Consider the following 18,809-nt stretch of genomic DNA (forward strand, 5'->3'; position numbering starts at 1 on the left):
ATTTTGTCATCTTTACCTCTCCAGTTGAAGTTTAGAAGTCTTAAACGCGTCGTTTTCTTATGATTAGCCCCCGGTCCTGCTCAATGCAGGATTAACCGTGGGGTAGGGTGATGTCATTCATTTCGCCGCAGCCGGTCCCTCCTTGAGGAGGTGGATGACACTGGGACCCCTCTAACAGTGACCGAAGTGGGATTCGAGTTGAGAGACGTGTGTCTAACCCACTCTTCCACGGCTGCTCTAAGCTCATCATCGTTAGCTCTACAGCTGATATTTTCAATAGTTAAAACATGATTTGAGAAATGTGTTATTTTTCAGATCGAAATGAGATTGATTTAGTTTTGAAATAGTGCGGATACAACAGCGTAGATTTCTGTAAATATCGTGGAGTGTTAAAATAGCGTGGGCAAATTGAAAGAACTAGTGTGGTGGTTGGTTCCTTTCAATCTTGTGATATGGCGTCCAGTCCCATAGACGAAGACCAGTTAGCCGACGCTATCCGGTCGGTGGTGAACCACTTCGTGCCAGTGCTCAAGGACTCCACTTCGGTGGAGCAGGCGGAGGAGTTACTGAGGAATGCAGAGGAGACTGATGAGAACTTCCACAAGCTAGACTTGGTCACGCTTCTCACCAACCGCATTGAATCCGGATTATCTATTGTGAGTATATAGGTGCAAGTGTCAAAAAACGAAGTGAAAACACTTACTGAAGTCTTGTGGTTTTGTCCAGTGAACCGAATACGTATTTTTCAATGTCATGAACAACTTTTGTAATTTTAAATTGTGTTGGGCCAGCAAAACCAATACATCAGCAGCTCAAAACGGGCACACCAGATCAGTAAACTGAAAATGATGTGATCTGATCATTAAACGGAAAATTGTGAAATAGGTGTTAAGTAAACCCAAAGTAAACAACGTTTGTACCCCCCTAAGCTTGCTAAAGATTTTGCGCAACATTGTTTTAAACCAAGATATACAGCTAAGGAATTGAAATATTGCAAGCAATTAATGTGAAAAGTCCTTCAATTTGATTCATTGATGCGTTTGTTTTAAGCTCAGTTAGTACTCATAATCACGCAACTGATGACGTAATTGTTACGCATAACTGTTTCATATGTCGATTTACTGACCTGGTTATATTCTGATGCATCGCTTTAATGCACCTCTACCACAACAGCCGGTGATTGAAGTCGGTCGGGTCGGCCTTAATTTTTTCGCCTTATTTTCCCAATTTTTTTTTCTATTATTTCGCTGATTTTATTTGAGAATAATTGAATCCTTACAAGAAACTTAAAATCTAAACCTGAACAAAAATTATCTTTTGTTCGTGAGTTTTTTGGATAGTTTTCGTATAACGAAATTTTCGTCAACAGCTGTCTGACTTTTTTTCATTTCGATCTAGCTTAAATTGTTTCAGAAAGTAGCCATTTGCTTTGATAGGACTGGGATAAAGCAATTATATGCAATTAATTTCAAAAAAAAATTATCGAAACAAAAGAATTAATTCCAGAAAATTTCTTGGAATTTTTTTTTCGTTTTGAAATGACATCTTGTTGATTTGCGCTATTTTCCCCCAAATAATTGTGTTGTTTTTATGGTTTTGCATAAGTAAGATGTTTTCCTACAGTGTATCAATAAAATTTTAGCGCTTGTTTTTTCAGTTTTTTTGGGCACTTCGTTAAACCAATCAAAATTTAGTTGCTTTATTTGAGGGTTTGTGGGAAAATTAACTTTTTTCTAGTTAAGTTTCGTTTTTTCAGTTGAATTGTGTTTTTTGATTTTTGAGCGCTCTTTTAAAAATAGTTAAAATTCTTCAGTATTTATGAATTTTTCTCTTTCTTGAAAAACGGATCAGAACATTTGATGTTTGGATTTTTTTCACCTTGCGCAATTTACAAAAGCTTGCATCGCTTGTCTTAGCAATTCAGTGTAGTCCGGTGTAAGTTTTTAGTAGGAGTTGATCTGCAGATCTTGATTGTTTTTAAAATTCTTTTTTTTTGCTGATGACTCCAATAATTAGTGAGACACATTTCTCAAAATTTTTCTTCTTTTCAATTTTCTGAATCGTAACTGGTGCGAAGCTGGGCTTCGCCTCTCTGTTTTTAACTGTGTTATTTTGTGGTTGAATTAATTTATTTTGCCAAAGGGAAGTCAATTTTTACTCTTCAATAATGAAATTGTAAATGGCGCGACATATGGGATTCTTTTTTAGTTTCGTAGGACTTATTTTTTTGATTTCGCGGAATAACAAAATTAGCTATCCAGCATTTAAATTTAGAATTTCAGAGCTATCAAGTTTTTTTCACAAAAAAGTTCGTGTTCGGATCAAAGGTAGTATATCCAGTTTTTGTCGGCTCAGTTACCGCTCGATAGATGGTTCTGAAGATTTGTTTAAGCCGATGGTGTTTCTGAATGTGTTAACTCAGATTTTCTGCAAAGGTGATGGTGTTTCTGAAAGTGTATTTCTCAATAGAAATTTTTGTATTTAAGGGTTTTTGGAGTCGTGAACGATATGAAGGTTCTTTAATGGCCGTGATGGTTTTATTAAGTTTTTAAATTACTCAACGTGATCGACTTCTAATTTTGAAAATGGAGTACCTTTTAAATTTCCAGATTTCCTAGCGGAATAATTGTTTTTCATAATTATCCAGTTTTCTAGTTTTCTCAAATGGAGTTAATTTTATCAAAAAACTATCAGTCATATGCTTTTACTTCGAAATTCGTAATCTGAAAAAAAAATCAATTCTTTGTTTCGGCTCAAGTTTTTTCGTTTATCGTTGAAACCGCCTCAGACATGGCATTCGTATCATCGTAACGCCTATCGGTACATATCATAGTAAGAATAGCTGGATATCTCGCAGTTGCAAAGCTACTTCTCAAATCTTTTAAATGAAACAAATTGAAACGGAAGATATCCCACGAGTGGCTGGCCCATTGGAGGAATAAACCATCCAGTAAGTGGCACTTGCACTGAGAGAGATGAAAAATAAGAAAACAGGGCTAACTTTGGACATGATAAAGTTTTGACCAAGGAAAAGGCAATCCGTTAGAATGTGGAGCCTACAGAGGCATCCGATTACCGGAACATGCATTTGGAGTTTTCGAATAAGTAGTAGAAAAACGTCTTAGATGACATGCAATTTGGCTTTAAGGGTGGTAGATCAACTACCAATGCCGTTTTTCTTATCAGACACATGAAGAAACTTTGCGGAGTGAAAAGAAAACCCTCCATCACATATTTAATGATCTCGAAAACCCTGCGACCGTGTTCGACGGGAACCGATCCCATGGGCTCCGAGGCAACTGAGTCGAAAACTAGAGTGCGCTGTCACCATGGATGCTGTGGTTTTTTTCGAAAAAAAGTAAGCGTGCGTCAAGGATCGGCACTTAGCCCATTGTTATTTATAGTAATAATGGAGGAGGCTACGAGAAGCTGCCATTCCATGGTTTAATGTTATATGCAATATTGAGATGACCTTGTGCTATCCGCTGAAACGGAATCCAAGTCTATTGAGAAGTTAAATACTTGGAAAAAGGCTTTGCAAAAACGCGGTTTAAAAATCAACGTGGATATTGAGAAGTTGAATACTTGGTCCAAGGCGTTGCAAAAACGCGGTTTGAAAATCAACGTGGATAAGACAAAGCATGTGAAATCAGGGCAAAAGTGTATTCCTCGAAAAACGGAAAAATTGTCATGTGCTTGTTGTTTGAAGGCAGTCGGCACAAATTCAATACGCTACAATTCTTGTAGTCAATGGGTGCATAAAAGTGCAGTAACATCAGGAAAAACTTAAACCTAATACTAATAATGTTTGGCCAATATGCAATAAGCCTTCCAATTATCTTTCAATTTAGAATGATACTCGAAGGGATAATCAATTTGAAACCCTGAGTACTGTCAAAGAGTTTTGCTATCTGGTTGATATGAGTTCCGTTGAAAGTGACGCAATACGTGCATACTCGGTCAGAATAGCAGCTTTCTGCACGAAATGGCGCAAATTGCGCCTCTGCTACTGAATAAGGACCTTGACTTGGTTAAAAGGTGTCATAGTTACGAAGCTTGTCACCGGCCAGGTTTGATGTACTGCTCTGAAACCTGGGTTCAGACCGAGGCAATATCCAGCTCAATAAAGAAAACTCCGCGTAGGGTTATAAAAGCTCTGCGTAGGACTAAAGGAGTCACTTATAAAGACAGAGTTACCAACAAAGCAGTAATTAAAAACACAGGTCTTGTGGATCTGGACAAGCTACATTTGCGGTCGCGGCTACGATGGTCTGGCCATGTTCACCGAAGAGAAAATGAACATGCTCTAAAATCAAAAGACCATGTTTCAGTCCCAGGGAAAAGACCAGCAATAAGGCCTAAAAACGCTGGATCGATTGTGTTAAAAAAGAGTGAATACTTTACAGACTGCCTTGATCGAATGGCATAGAAAAAGTGTTATTATCCTGTTAGTAGCTTGAATGCTGTTCAGAATGCCCTCATCTGACCAATACGCTACCAATACCCTCATTGCTTATGCGCTTTCCGAATGTCCATCCCCGCCACAATGGGTAAACGGACAATAAACGCATAAACTATGTTCTTTTTGATAGCTTGAAGCTTATGTTTGTGGTGTTGAAAATGAAAGAGCTTTAATGAGATACAATTTTTCTCTGATATTCAATAATTGAAATATGCTCAGAAAAAGATCCATCCTAATTTTCGGTCTAAGTTCTTTCGTTTATTGTTGAAACTGCCTCAGACATCACATTTTACTTGCGAAAAATTGAAGCAGCAAAATAAAGGAAAAATTCCGGGAAAAATTGAATAATTGGGCGATAAGTTTCCGGCTCAATTGCCACACCACCATTTTGGTTTAGTTGCGCTGTCAGCAGGTTTAATTGTGATATCATGTGTCGCTGATTAACTTCTGTAATTTTTGAGTTTTACAATCCCTGACTGGTATGTTTTCAATTTTTTTTACATATATCAAAATTTTATTCGTTCTATATAGTTTTGGCTCATGTTTTGTCGGTTTAGTGAGCTTATTTTGTATCTGTTTAAGAATAAAAAATGTTTATCTTGTTTTGAAAAAATAAGGTCGGTTATATTATAAAATTACAAACTCAAACAATGTGATTGCTCAAAAAATTTTTATCAAAACAAATTCCTTAGGCGTTTTTTTTATTTTCGGATCAATTTTCGACAAACCACGTGTTGCTGGCTTAGTAAACGCTCGGAAAAAAACAAAACTTGCTTTTGGCTGGTTTTTGTGTTTCTTGTCTGATTTTTTTGAGATTGAACTTTCTGTGTTTCCCAAAAAAATTGTTGATTTTATATCACTTTTTTCTCGGAAAATACAAAGCTGATTCAATGCTAGTGGTTGTATTTTTCGTCTGATTTTCTGAGATTGAATTTTTCGAATTTCGAAAAAATTTCAATTGTGACCTAGTTATATCTATCTGAATGTGTTTTCTAGTAGCTTGTTATGCTACGCTTTCGTTGTTTTGCAAGTGATGCGAAGCTCTGCTTGGTCTCTTTGTTAGTTTCTTTTTTACAAGGAATTTTTTTCTAAGAATTTGGTCACGCTCAATTTTTTTTGATTATTTGACGCTTGAGTTTTTTCGAGCCAACACTGTTTTTCATATATCAAATGTTAAGCAAGTTTAGTTTTTCGACAGTTAATTTGTTTGTGGAGAAACATATAGCTTGGGGTTTGTTTAAATTCCGAATATTTATTTTTATTCCAGTGAAAGAAAAATAGATCTATCGGTCGAACTGTCTCCAGTTGCGTTCGTTTCAACAAAAGTTGATGATCATAAAATATCTTAGAAATTGGAAAAAAAGATTTCCAATTCAATAGTTTATCTATTATATATTTAAATGCCGGCTTCACTATCTCGCCATCTTTAAGCTTTTTCAACGTATTATTTTGGGATGTTCAACGAAAGAATTTTTGCACGTTTTATCTATATCGTATATCGCAATGGTTAAAATTTATTTCGATTTTTCATTTCGAATTCAGTGTTTTCTTCACTAAATGGGATGCTGTCAAATATGCTTGCCCAAATCTTTTTAGTTAAGAAGATACGTCGATTTTTGTGATTTTTCAGAAAGTTTTGAGCTCTCCAATTTAAAAGTAATTCACAAAATTTGGAATTTTTTACCGTTTAGTTGGGGCCTGCCATCGTTTTCTCAGGGGTTGCGAACTGCAACACTCAAATGCTTTTAGTTTCCGAGATGTGATTTTTTTCTGAAAGAACTTAGATATAAAAACTTCACAAAATTTGAATACATAAAACCTTTACAAAATTTGAAATTAACAACCCTGTAATTGGGTGCTCTCAGTGTACACTAATAGGTTGCAGTTCTTTTCTCCAATATATGCGGTGTTTTATGAGTAATTAAGAATTGAAAGCACCGGAGGTGCGTTACATGCTAGTTTTCTCTGAAAGATGACAAATTTGGATGACAAAAAAAACGGTTTTTTTTCTATACTCTTTAGCTCCCTAGCATTTTTCGAACCGTCTGTTGACTAGTTTTTGGTATCGGTTTGGTGTTAAAAAAATTAAAAGCAATTGAAGATCATTTTTCAAAGTTTATATTAGGTGACAACTTTCACACCATTGACTTAGAATTGAACTGAAATGTTTCTCCCCAAAGAAGCGATCTTAAGTAAATACTTTTAAATCCCTTAGTCTAAATGTTTTTTTTTGCATTTTTTGGCTCTAAAAATTGGCGTGGCATCAAAACTCGTACATGCGTGCTATTGTGAAAAAGATTTCTCTGGGCAGCTGTTGCTATTGAAAACATGAATTATACCGTGCTTTTGAATGCGCCGATCTTAGCTTCTAATTAACTACAGGTACTTGACAAGGAGCTAGAGCGTCAGAAACTGAACGAGCGTCCCGTGCATATTCAAGGCCAGCTACAAGAACGAATAGTGTCCAATATCATGCAGTCGAGTGTCTATGCAGAACTCAGACGGGATATTCTGAGCAGCACTAAGAATGCAGTAGACCGGCTGTGTAGTGAGTACGTGGACGAGGACCACGAGGTGGCCAAGGGGGCAGAGAGACAGTTTGGGGGGTCCAACTGGGCCGGTGGATATACGGGGGGTTAGTTAATGATAATAATAGTGTTTTTGGGCAATTCAGTTTTGGCCAACAATTTTACGGGGTAGGATTTTACAAACCATGCCAACAATTTTACTGGCCATGAGAGCACCGTTGGACCTACTGGTTACTCCAGAGGTGTCTCAGAGTGGAAATTCATTTAGTAAATTTTTGATACTGGATGAGAAATAAAATCTCCTTGTTTGAAATAAAATTATGTGACTACTTACATTTCAATTTTTAAAGACTTCCGCCTAAAAACGAGAAAAATTAACTTTATTAGAAAAAATGCCGAAAAGTCATGGATCTGGTTTAATAGAAAGTTTTTCTGATGACACTTCTTTATCAAGGATGTAGCAGTCTTGCAAATTATGATTGAATGAATTCACTTTCTTGGTGGAATTTTTTTTTATGTTTGTAAGTTAGATAGTTTAGGATAATGCTCAACATCTTTCTTAGCCCAATAACAATTGACTAATTTGAATTTTTGTGTACTGTTGTTGGTAGTCTTCTTGCTGTAATGCGCATCTCCAAAAGTTTTTTCACTTCATTATCCGTAATGAGCTTGTTCAAAATTTGAACAGGGCTTTCACTAGCTTATAGAAATCAAACTCCTTGTCCAGAAAGAACTTGTTTTTCAATTTTGATATTGGATTGATTGGTATTTACGTGCTCTTAAGATAATTCTGATTGAGAATTCCCTGTTTGATCCAGAGTTTCTGCTTTGGTCGTCTTTGTGGATGCGTGAGCCAAATCACCATACTATAATATAGGCAGCACGAAAGTTTTGTAAGTTGTTAAAGGTGCTTGGTCGATCGAAATTTTCGTAGTTTTTAAAGAATTCGGCAAAACTTCGTGACTGGTTTACCGAGAATATCACCGTATTCATCGAAGGTCACCTGTTCATCTAAGTGATTCCCAAGACATCAAAAAACTTCTTTCGCTCAGTTGGATGATCTTTTAAGTTTAAGGGATTTAGTTTTTTCTGTGAAGTCTGCCTAAATTTCAGGTTTTGTTTCATCTGCGTTTAATGTGAGCTTGTTTTGTTAGTCCATAGCAGGACTTGCTTTTTAGCAGGACAATTGATCTACAGTATGAGTCTGCATTGTGTAGTTTTCGTTTCATCGTGAAAATTGTGCCTTATATTTTGATAAGTGAAACGATTAACTGAACTGTGCCTCGACATGACCAAAGCCCGAACTGATTAGTGTTTCGTAATCCAAATTGTTTGACATCTGGTATCATGCGGTTGTATATAAGTCTTTCCAAGAGCTTACCTATCACTGGCAGTAATGCTATTGGTCGAAAATTTGAAGGATCTACCGTATTGCCCTTTTTATAGACTGGAATCATTCAAGCCAATCTAAGCGAACCTAAAAAATTGGCTTCATCAAAACAATTTTTTAATACTTTTTTTGAAAATTGTTCCAAAAGCTTATTTATCGTTTTTCAAAAAGTAGTTGTTCAAACTATAAACGTATGTGCTTAGTTTTTTGATAGTTTCTTATACTTTGAAAGTTTCCTCGTGCCCAATAGAGATCAGATACATTGAATGAATTTTTTGCTCTATATTTGGCTATCTATCATTAAACGTGGTTGCATTTTTTTTAAATTTATCATCAAAGTCTAAACAATGTTTTGGTTTGTTGGTTTCACTCGTAGGTTAGTCCGAGTTCCGCAAAAACACGAACTCTTTTTTAAAACAATACTTGCCAATACAACCAGCTAAGTTGTCATTACAATCTCCTTATACTGCAAGTATTTTTTTTGTGTTGTCAGCATCAGAGAATCTAGATAAATCACCAATTTTTTTTTTCGTTCGCTGATGTGGCTGGACATAAACTAACGTTAAAACAGTGCGAAATTTCTGCGCATTTAGACCAATTGTTATTAATGCGAATGGTAATATCTGTTATCTTTCCTGTAATTTTGTAATTTTGGTCTTCCCTAATAAATACACCAACCCCGTCTTCCTTTCTTTCTGCAGCTTTTTTCAATCAAATCATATCCCTCGAGAGTATTAACCTCACTGTCTCGGTCATTTTTCAGCCAAGTCTCAGTCAAACATATTTCCACCAGTATTTCCTCAAGACTGTGAACCAAAACTTGTAGCCCATAAGCTTTTTTCTACAATGAGCGTTTGTTTTGCAAATTTAAGGAGTCCGTGAATCGAGATTTAAAAGTTCCTAACTCTGATAAGGCCTTGTAAACCCTATGAATCCTTCTCTCAGCGGTTATAATTTTTGTAAAATTCAATTCTGAAAGTTTCGTTTTTTGTGATAAATTGTGCTTGAGCGGTTCTAATGAAAACGAAAGTTTGTTCATAAAAATTGTTTCGTATTTCATTTTCACGCTTGCGATTAGCAAGCTTTATCAAACCGGAATACACTTTTTTTGGGTTAAAACTAATTTCATGGAATCACGTGATTCATTTTAACTTTTGTCGACGTTAATTCGCACATGTGACGAAGAGCTAACGGACTTGCTTGTAAAAACAAAGGTCAATGGTTTGAATCCGGCCAGGACCAGATTTTTTCAGCGGAAACTTGTCCGCGCGTCCTAAAATCTTTGTGCGACTTGTTTGTTTTTTTTTGGCTAAGTTGCCGCAGCACCAAAACTCCCTAAAGGTTAAGCACTTTTTATTCAAATCAAAAGAATTTTCAGCGTTTTCTGGTTTTAAACTAATTGAGTTCCAAGAAGTTTTCCCTATTTTTTTTTCTTTTTTTTGATCTTTTTTTTAATTTTAAAGTGGTTTGATGAATGAATTCGAGGATTGTTCTGTGCATTTGGTTCATTTAAAACATACATGCTTGAGACTAGAAATCGCAGATTTTTGATTCCAGTCGATATCTGTTTTTTCATGGAAACAGAATTTCGTGTCTGCTATTTTTGTCGGCGTGGGTCCCGAATTAAGGTTTGGTTTTCTTCAGCATTTTGCAAGCTCTTAGTAAAGTTCTTAATGGTGCAGGTAATGTTTTTCCAGGTATTTTTTTGTCATGTTTGGCCATTTTTATAACTTTTGTAACAAAAAAAAACGTTTTTTGAATTTTTTCTTTTCAATTTTTTCTTCACATTTGCTGTTAATCATAGTCATTTTTTACGCCAGTAGTACGAAGCTCCGCTTCGTCTCTGTATTTTGAAGTGAATGTGAATATTTTTTGTTGTCTTCGTCAGTGAGAGAAAAAAAGAAAGAAGAAAAAATATCTCGAAAATATATATAACAAAATGGGCTGTTTCAAATAATTAGCCCCAGGAACTATCAAGTTTGAAATCGTTTCAATCTTACCTATTTGAAAAAGAAACTGACTAAAGTATCAAAGTTCAAAACCTCCAAGGTGTACCCCTGTCTTGGTCTTAGCAGGTCACGAACTCACAACCTGACAAAAGGCTGCTCGCTGACTCACAGGCAGGGCACTTGGAAAACAGTTTTTAAGGGAAAAATGAAAAACAAGTGTTTCCAAGTGCAGAAAAAATTTTGAAACAAATTTCGGAATTTTTTTCGAAAGTAACTGGATTCACTTTTGCAAACTCTACTTGCTATCGTGATACAATACTTCCCTAATTTTGCAAACAAAATTATTGAATCATCAATTTCACACGTTTTTTACGAAGTCATTGAGAAGTTTCAGTTTCAGGCCGTTTATCTACTAGGCAAAGCCCCAACTTACGATCTGGGATCTTTTTCAACCCCCATGTCTGAAATGTTTTTTGAAAAACCATTTAAAAAATGTCATATTTCAATGAATATCGACATGGTGAGCAAACTAATTATTTTGAACAGATTTGTTCTTCATACTGTTTCTCGCAATAAAAAAAAGTGTTTCTGATTGTTAACCCAAGGTGACAGGAAGAAATGATGAAAACGAATTTTTTGCTATAGGTCTGGTCAGCTCCAAACGAGGAGGTGGAACGCAGTACTCTTTCTCGGAAGATTCGAGTGTAGGTGGCTCCAGCTACAACCACAGTGGGTTTGGCTTTATCGGAATTGACAGGTTCAAACAGATTGTCACTGGACTGGAAACGAAAAACTCTTCCGAAATCAGAAGAGCCTCGATGATAAAACTTTGTCGACTGAACCCATCGGATATGTTGGACGAGGTTCAAAACCCGCTTAAATCTGTTATTTTTGACTGTTTGGCTGACAGTGATCCAGTGTTAGCTGAAAAAGCGTTCGCCTATACTTCAAAATTGCTGAGTAATTCAAATGTAGGGCTGACGAAATCTGTGTTTGCATCTTTCGCCGAGCATGTCAAAAGTCAAATCAGTTCGAAAAGAGCTCAGCAGATGTTGAGTTACAGGGATGGAGTATCAATTGATTCTCCCTTTTTGAGCCAATTATTGGCAAAATTCAGGCTCATTAAAGACTTCCACTTGCAAGTATCGAAGTATTGGATCCGATATCCATCTGAAAGCCTAATGGAGATCGTTATAACTAATACCTTGAATTTGTTGTCTGTGCAAATTGGTGGCGTGACATCGAAGGACAAAGAATCGATCAATGAAATTCTTACACCAGCGCATCTAATTGCATTTCTGGATCCGGTGGCGTTGTGGTTTAAAACCTGGATCCACGGCGCTTTTAGTAGAGTTCACCTTTTAGAAGAATTGGCAAAAAACCGAAATTTCGTTGAGACAACAGCTTTGGAATGCTACAAGTATTACGATTTCAAATCTAAAGCAAAAGTCAATGATCCTTTGGATGTTGGAGATGCGAGCAAAGTTACGCCACGGAATACAGGGTCTGAAATAACGTACAGAGCGAAACAAGTGCGATGCATTCAGTTTGTGCATGCTATGAATATAATGACCCACTTGCTGAGATTCAAAAAAGGTCGTGAACTTTTTCCCATCAAAGACAAAAGTACAGGAGAGGTTATTTCAATACAAATGTTTCTTCTGAAGTTGCTGAAATTTATAACCAATCCAGTTTCAGTCCCAGCTAAAAATGTTAAGCGAGTTTCGGGATCTGAAAAACATATGGATACTGCCCACTTGGTCAAAAAGCTCTTCAAGACACTGTCATACGAAGAACTGCCGTGCAAAGAATGTATATGCAGCAAAGCTATTGTCGAAGTCTTGATGGAACCGGTTGTAAGTTGGACCGAGTATGCACACGGTAACATTACCTGTACGAATTTGCCAGGCAAGACCACTATGGTATATGTAGCTGAAATTCTGATCAATATGGTATCTTCTGAGCCTGGCCGATGTTTCTTCAAATCGGTATCTGTGAAATCTCCGCTGGTCTCTACAACGTCAGCAAAAGCTTCGCAAGCCAAGACAGTTGATATGAACCCATGCGAAGTTCTGTGTGATTTTACTGTAAGGGCGCTTAGAGGTGAAATAAAATCGGGCGTTTTTGATTCCGGTAACTCTGAGCCGATCATTGAGAGCTATATATTCTTGTGCAGGCAGTTGTATAACCATCACGAGGAGTTTCAACTAATGCAATGTGGAGATCTGGCTTCTGCTCTATCGCAAGCATGGCATGAGTCTCTGAGAAATGTAGATCTTACACGGACTCCGACCCCAACTGGAGGCACCGAAGGACCCTCAGGGTTTCGAGACCAGGGTGCTGCAAAGAGTTCGACCCAGGCAATGCTGACACATTCTGGATCTTTAAGCGTTAGACTGGACTCAAACAATGATGAGCTCAAATGGCAAAATGTGCTTGTAGATAATTTGCTCAATTTCGCTGCTACTCCCAAAGGACTGTTGCTTCTGCTTCAAAGCGGAGCTGTTGATAGCTGTGCACACTACATGTTTGGTCGGTACTCTAAGAAACTGCAAGTGAGCCGTTGTGAAAAATTTGGATACGGAGTTCTGGTGTCGCGTATATCTGGATGCGCTGCCGGCATGCGCGCTTTGAAAGAAGCTGGGTTCATTTCGCTCTTTGTTTCCGAAATCTGGAGTAATATTGAATCTTGTCCTGATGACAGAAAAATCGCGTACCCGTACGTCTACCCCACAGATCCGATAGACCAAAGCTGCATGAAGTCATTCAACTCGCTGATGAATGTTCTGAGCACTTTTACAGCTGTATACGAGCTGTTCTATAGAGTTGAGTTTCCTACGAAGCAGAAGTACAGCTTAAGAGATGTACCTGAAGACATCGTGGATCTTATCAACCGAGTGGTTATGATAGCCGATCCAGTTAAAGTGGACTCTGTTTTCAACGTGGAGCAATCGCACGTGTTTGGTCTGCGTCTTATTAATTCAATTTTTGCGTCTCTCGACTCCTTATTGTTGTTCCGAACGCAATACAAAGTGGAAGAAGTGCTGCTTGATATGCAGAAAGGAAATTTAGTCGAAGAAGAAAAACCGGGTGGTAAAAGTTCATATTACGTTCTTGACATGCCAGTTGTCGAACGGAACCACGTGTTAATTCGCATGCTGACAATAGGAGGATCCGAAGAACGAGTTTTGCCGCCACGAGAAGTGAAGAAGGATTGCTCAGATTATAATTTCCCAATTTTCCATAAGCTCCCTGTTCCAAGTTTATATATTGTCCAAAGCAGCAAATCCCCTGCGAAAACTTCCTCGAATGAACTTACAAAGTTTTTGAGTAATACCCAAAATTGGGAGCGCGACCAAAAATGGCTAACAAATTGTACCGATATAATGCTTGCCACAGTTCAAAATAAGCAACAGATTAAAGGCGCTCATCTCGCAAATATTTTGGAAAAGGCACTGGAGGCGAGAAGCAAATTGAACCCTGACCTTTTGATGTCCAAACAAAAACCCAGCGTTGCTCAATTGGCAACTGAAAATTTGATGCCGTCTGAGAGCTTAGCAGTTAAAATGATTGCCACGTATAGCACGAATTTGAAAATCCTGAGCTGTGATCAAAAAGAATCAGAAAGTTCACTAACAACTACATTGAAGCGCGTTCAGTCGAGCCTAGCTGCCGAAACTAGAAAGGCCGATAAGAATGAATCAGAACATAAACTGGTATCTGCGAGTAAATTTGCAGAAAGCGGCCGATACCCTTCAATGGATTGGTTTGCTGCAGTGGTCCATTTGATGTTCGGAGCTGACTCGAAACGTTGTTGTGCATTTCTCTCAGATTACGCAAACGTGAATGAATCAATATGTATTTGGCCAGCAAGAGGTTTTATGTTCCATAACGGACCCAAGGCGTCTACATGTGAGCTGGAGCCTTTGATGTATATCGTGGGCAACAATTTGGAGTTGATAGTGGAAAAAGAATTACCGAACATTGACTCGGCGTTCAGAATGAGCGGGTATTCTCCAGCATTAATTGCTCAGTTCTGGTTACGACAATGTTTTATTAACATTCTTAACTGGCCGGATATTGTAAACTATGTATTATTGAGTGTCGTTTGCGGTGTTGATTTTGCAATCTACTTCTGTGTCGCAATTCTTAAGCACTTGGAGCGAGATATATTGACTAATAGTCAGCAGCAGACACTTCTAGTGTACCTAAAGGATCTGCCTGTCAGTGGATTCAAAACAAGTTGCTATGTGGACTTCATGAAGAAACTAAAGGGCAAATATCGAAAGTTGATTCAAAAAAATCTGAACTCTGTATTTAAGTAGCTATTTTTAGTTTGTTCTATTTTTAGTTTATGCTGTTTACAGGGCCTCCGATATTTGTATTGCAATATATTTTGAACTTGCAATAAATAATTCCATTGCGAAACTTCCGCAATAAATAATTGTATTGTTTAACTGTTGCAATAAATAATCAATTATTGCAATTATTGGCCCAAAAATTGGCCCAATGAATTATTGCTGATCCCTGATATTTTCTACGTAAAAAATTGGTCTTGAAAAGTTTAAATTAGTTTCTCAACTGTATAAACGTTCCAGTACATTTTGTTTACAAATAAAAACAAAATCGATTCCAAATGCATCGGGGAGAGAGATGTTCGCAATGATCCCAACGTAAGTTTCGCTTTACTAAAAAGCCGTTCAACTATGTTTGAAGTAGGGGGTATCCATTTAACCGAATATCCATACATCTTTCCCAGTTTAGTCTTTTTGGCAGCTAAAACTGAATCAGCGTAGTTCTCGATCTCTGCAGCAACAGTGTCAGAATCTCCTCCTACTTTGAAAAATCGCACCAAATCAAGTTCTTCTGAATTGAGTATTGCTTCTTCGCCCATTAAAATTTTCACTAAGGTTTTTTCAAACCCGAACGAATGAACAATTTGTGCACCAGGAGAAAGATATTGCTCTAAATCAGGATACTGCGTGATAACGTCGTCAAACAAAACTCTAACGTCTAGAATATCTACTTGATCATTCTGCAACTTCTTGGTAACTGAATCTAGTTTTTCGAGGTCTTTTAGCACTGTTTCCAAAAATAAGTTTTCTTGCGCACTAGGGGCTAAAACAGCTAATTCGGGATCAGCCCAATCAATAAAAGGTCGTAAAGCAATATAACGTTTGATCATCTCGTACGTGGAAGACCACCTTGTTGCATTTCTCAAAACAGGTCGTAAATTCGTCTTTTTTCTCAAAACTGCAGCTTTTTTGACAGAGAGTAATTTTTTCATTAAACTGGTAATGCGGTCAATACTTTCTTGTCGTGCTTCTAGATAAAGGTTGCAGGCAAGATTGAACCGATGACTAGCACAGCCAATTAATGGTATGTCCAGTAAAGTAGCTAACCTTTTATTAACGCTTGCGTTGTCGGCAACCATGAATGACAGATTTTCGATCGTTTTCTCATAAACACCCAGTGTTGCAATAACGAAGTCTAAATGATTAGACGCAGATAAGTTTTCCTCGTTCAGTAAAGGTGAAATTGCCAATAAAGGGCACATTACAGTTTTCTCATTCTCGTAGCAAGCAAATATGGCAAAATAATGAACACTATGATCCGTCCACCCATCCACAATAATTCCGAATTTACTGGGTAATTTCAGTGCTATGGTTTTTTCAACATCCATGGTCAACTTTTCAATGTAATTGGTAATTGAATCAGTAGAAACTGGTTCGAGATTTGTGTACTTTCTGGTCAGCTTTTTCTCAGAGAAACTCAGTTCCCTGTTCTCCATAATAATCCATTCAAGCCAACCAAACAAATTAGCAGCTTTTTTAGAAACGCCAGCGCATATAACAGCATCTCCAGATAAGGTTCCTTGACTGGTATCTGTAAGAATTTCTGCCCTCCAGTTAGGGTGTTGTTTCACAATATGAGACATAAGATTAGTAAATCCAGAATTTGGTTTGCGTTTTCGTTTGCACCCACATTTACATTGATACTCATCTACCCCAATTTTTGTAAAATAGAACTCAACAACTGGGTCTTTTGATGTTCGGGGTACCATAGTATTGTTTGTAACTTAAAACACAGCACAAGTTGTTGCACAACTATCTTTGTAAGCCACAAGAACTCAAGTGTATTTGCAATGCAACAGCTGTATTTGCAACATGTGACACATGAGAAAACGACAACAACACAAGCGTCATATCAAGGGTTACTGTTATTGCGATAATAATTGCAAAATTCCAATAAATACACGATATTTTGAAATGGATCAATAAATAATGCAATTATTTTTATGTTAAAATAAATTATTTTGCCCTAAAAATAATATTTATTGCAATTATTGCAATACCAATATATTTTTCGGAGGCCCTGGCTGTTTAGATAAATACCAAAATGTTTCAGCACACCATTTCTGTACCAAATCATATACACTGGCTTTGAAAGACGTTGTGTCAATTGTAAATTGTTTATAAAAATCACAGGAATAAAAATTGTAAAAATTTAGTTTGTAAATAATCTGCTGCTCAAGTCAATATAATCACCAATGAAGAGAATGTATATCTGCATCCTTTTTTTTTAGCTGATTGGCAGCAGTAGTGTTGGAGTTTAATAAAAAATAATGAAATAAAGGGATGCGGTGATGGTGGTGGTTGGTCTCGATGAGAAATTCATTTTAACGTTTTTGTAGCTCAACCGAATCGCAAGGCTTACCTTAGTTAAAGATTAATATCTGCATTGTTATCATTTTTTTAGTTTTTGAAAGACCTACCTTGTTTAAGTGTCAATTTACGTAGTGAAGACACATATTTAGGCCGTGACAATTTTTATGTGTTTGTTTTGTGAAAAAGCATCATCAAAAACTTTTTCACGCTTCAGTCCAATTCAAGTTCATTTTTTAAAACGGAGGCACATTTACTCTTTAAATACGAATGCAAAATTGGCGCGAAAAGTCTCAAAAAAGTCTCAGACCAAGTGTTTTTGAAAGATAGGGCTATTTTAAGTATTTTGGCAGAGCTCGGAAACCGATTTGGTCAAGCTGAAAGTCTACTAAATTTTGGAACATTTTGTGGAATTCCGCGGCCTTGAAAAAATAATCATAGATTCGCCCCTGACTTGAGTGCTTAATTTTACTACATTGGCTTTTTCGTAGTTTCAATTGCTCGTTTTTACCGTTTTTGCTTGCTGAAAAGTTCTTTTTATTTTCTGTCTGCTTGGTTTCAATGTTATGTTTGTTTGGTATCGCAAGTGGTGCGAAGCTCCGCTTCTCCTCTCTGTAAATTGTTGAGGATCGTTTCTTGTGATAACTTGACATCTAAAACATGACTTTCGAATTACTGTCACAGTGCAAAAAAGCTGCAATTTGATTTCAACAAGCACATGAACGAATTTGTATTTCAAAGTTTTATCGTTTTCTATGCAAGTATTAAAGATATAGGAGTGAATTTTTGACCTATTATGAACTTACCTTTTTTCCAACCTAAGTCGCAACTTTTAGTGTTCTTTTTGAAAGTGTTCTGTTATTGCAGTATGTGCATAAGATCAATAACCAGCTATTAAGTACAGCCAATGCTAAGGAGATTAACACAGACTATTATATTACAAATAGCATTTTAGCTTCAAGGTATCATTGGTCTCTATCGTAGAGGTGGGGAAGGAGACCCGCAACAAAATAAGAGGGTTCAAACCTGGACAGGGTTGGATGTTTTTAATGAACTTTTTCGTGTACTAGTTAGAATGCGTCCTCTCTATAAATTGAGGCATGTTACTTGTTAATTTTTTTGTCAAATTGACGTACTGCTAATGCATCATAATTGGCTTGCGTCACTTAGCAATTATGTAGACTCATAGTTTTACTCATTCAGTTTTTTTTTCCTGTAGCGTTATCGGTCATATTTCTGCTTGTGTATGCGAAGTGCAACTTGGCCTCTGTGTAAATCTTGCTTTGAAGGCATAAAATAGCTAGTTTTTCTTGGCTAGTTTTGTAAGTAGTCTTGCTATGAAAATATCCTCGCAATTAAACCAAGTAATTTGAGTTTATCGGCTCAATTTGGATCTTTAAGGACCTGATTAGCTTGATTTACACTTTTTTGTTTCGGAAAAACGACAGACAAAAGAAATGAACGAATTAGTTGCTGCGGCCTCAATTACAGTCAAATTTAATTTTGACGATTGAGACATAAACAACTCGTATGCGCTCATACCAGAAAGTTGGTTTACAGACAGAGTCAACACATTGTTTTGAAAATCATGTGACTGAATCGGAGTAGTCATTAAATAAACTGGTCGAATAATGTTTTGTCGTCTTGTTTTGATTATCAGCGCCGACGAAATTGAAGTATTCTGAAATATGGTTGGCTGGCAGTGATCAGAAAGTATTTAACTTTGAATGTTATGACAGAATTGATTAAAAAACGTTTGATTTAAATCGAAATTTCTGAACCTGTTTTCGAAGTTTTGTAGTGTTTCTAAAATCA

At 36.8% G+C, this 18,809-nt stretch overlaps 1 protein-coding gene across 1 annotated transcript; it reads left to right on the plus strand.

Moving 5' to 3' along the window:
• Window positions 1-310: 310 nt before the first annotated feature.
• LOC134846024 (protein broad-minded-like) lies at window positions 311-14,687 on the plus strand. Its single transcript, XM_063863192.1, has 3 exons — window positions 311-656; window positions 6,845-7,097; window positions 10,975-14,687. Exons 1-3 carry the CDS (start codon window positions 453-455, stop codon window positions 14,652-14,654), a joined length of 4,137 nt encoding a protein of 1,378 aa, XP_063719262.1. The 5' UTR covers window positions 311-452; the 3' UTR covers window positions 14,655-14,687.
• The last annotated feature ends 4,122 nt before the right edge of the window (window positions 14,688-18,809 follow it).

Source organism: Symsagittifera roscoffensis, chromosome 5 (assembly GCF_963678635.1).
Source record: "Symsagittifera roscoffensis chromosome 5, txSymRosc1.1, whole genome shotgun sequence".
In the NCBI taxonomy this organism is placed as follows: domain Eukaryota; kingdom Metazoa; phylum Xenacoelomorpha; order Acoela; family Convolutidae; genus Symsagittifera; species Symsagittifera roscoffensis.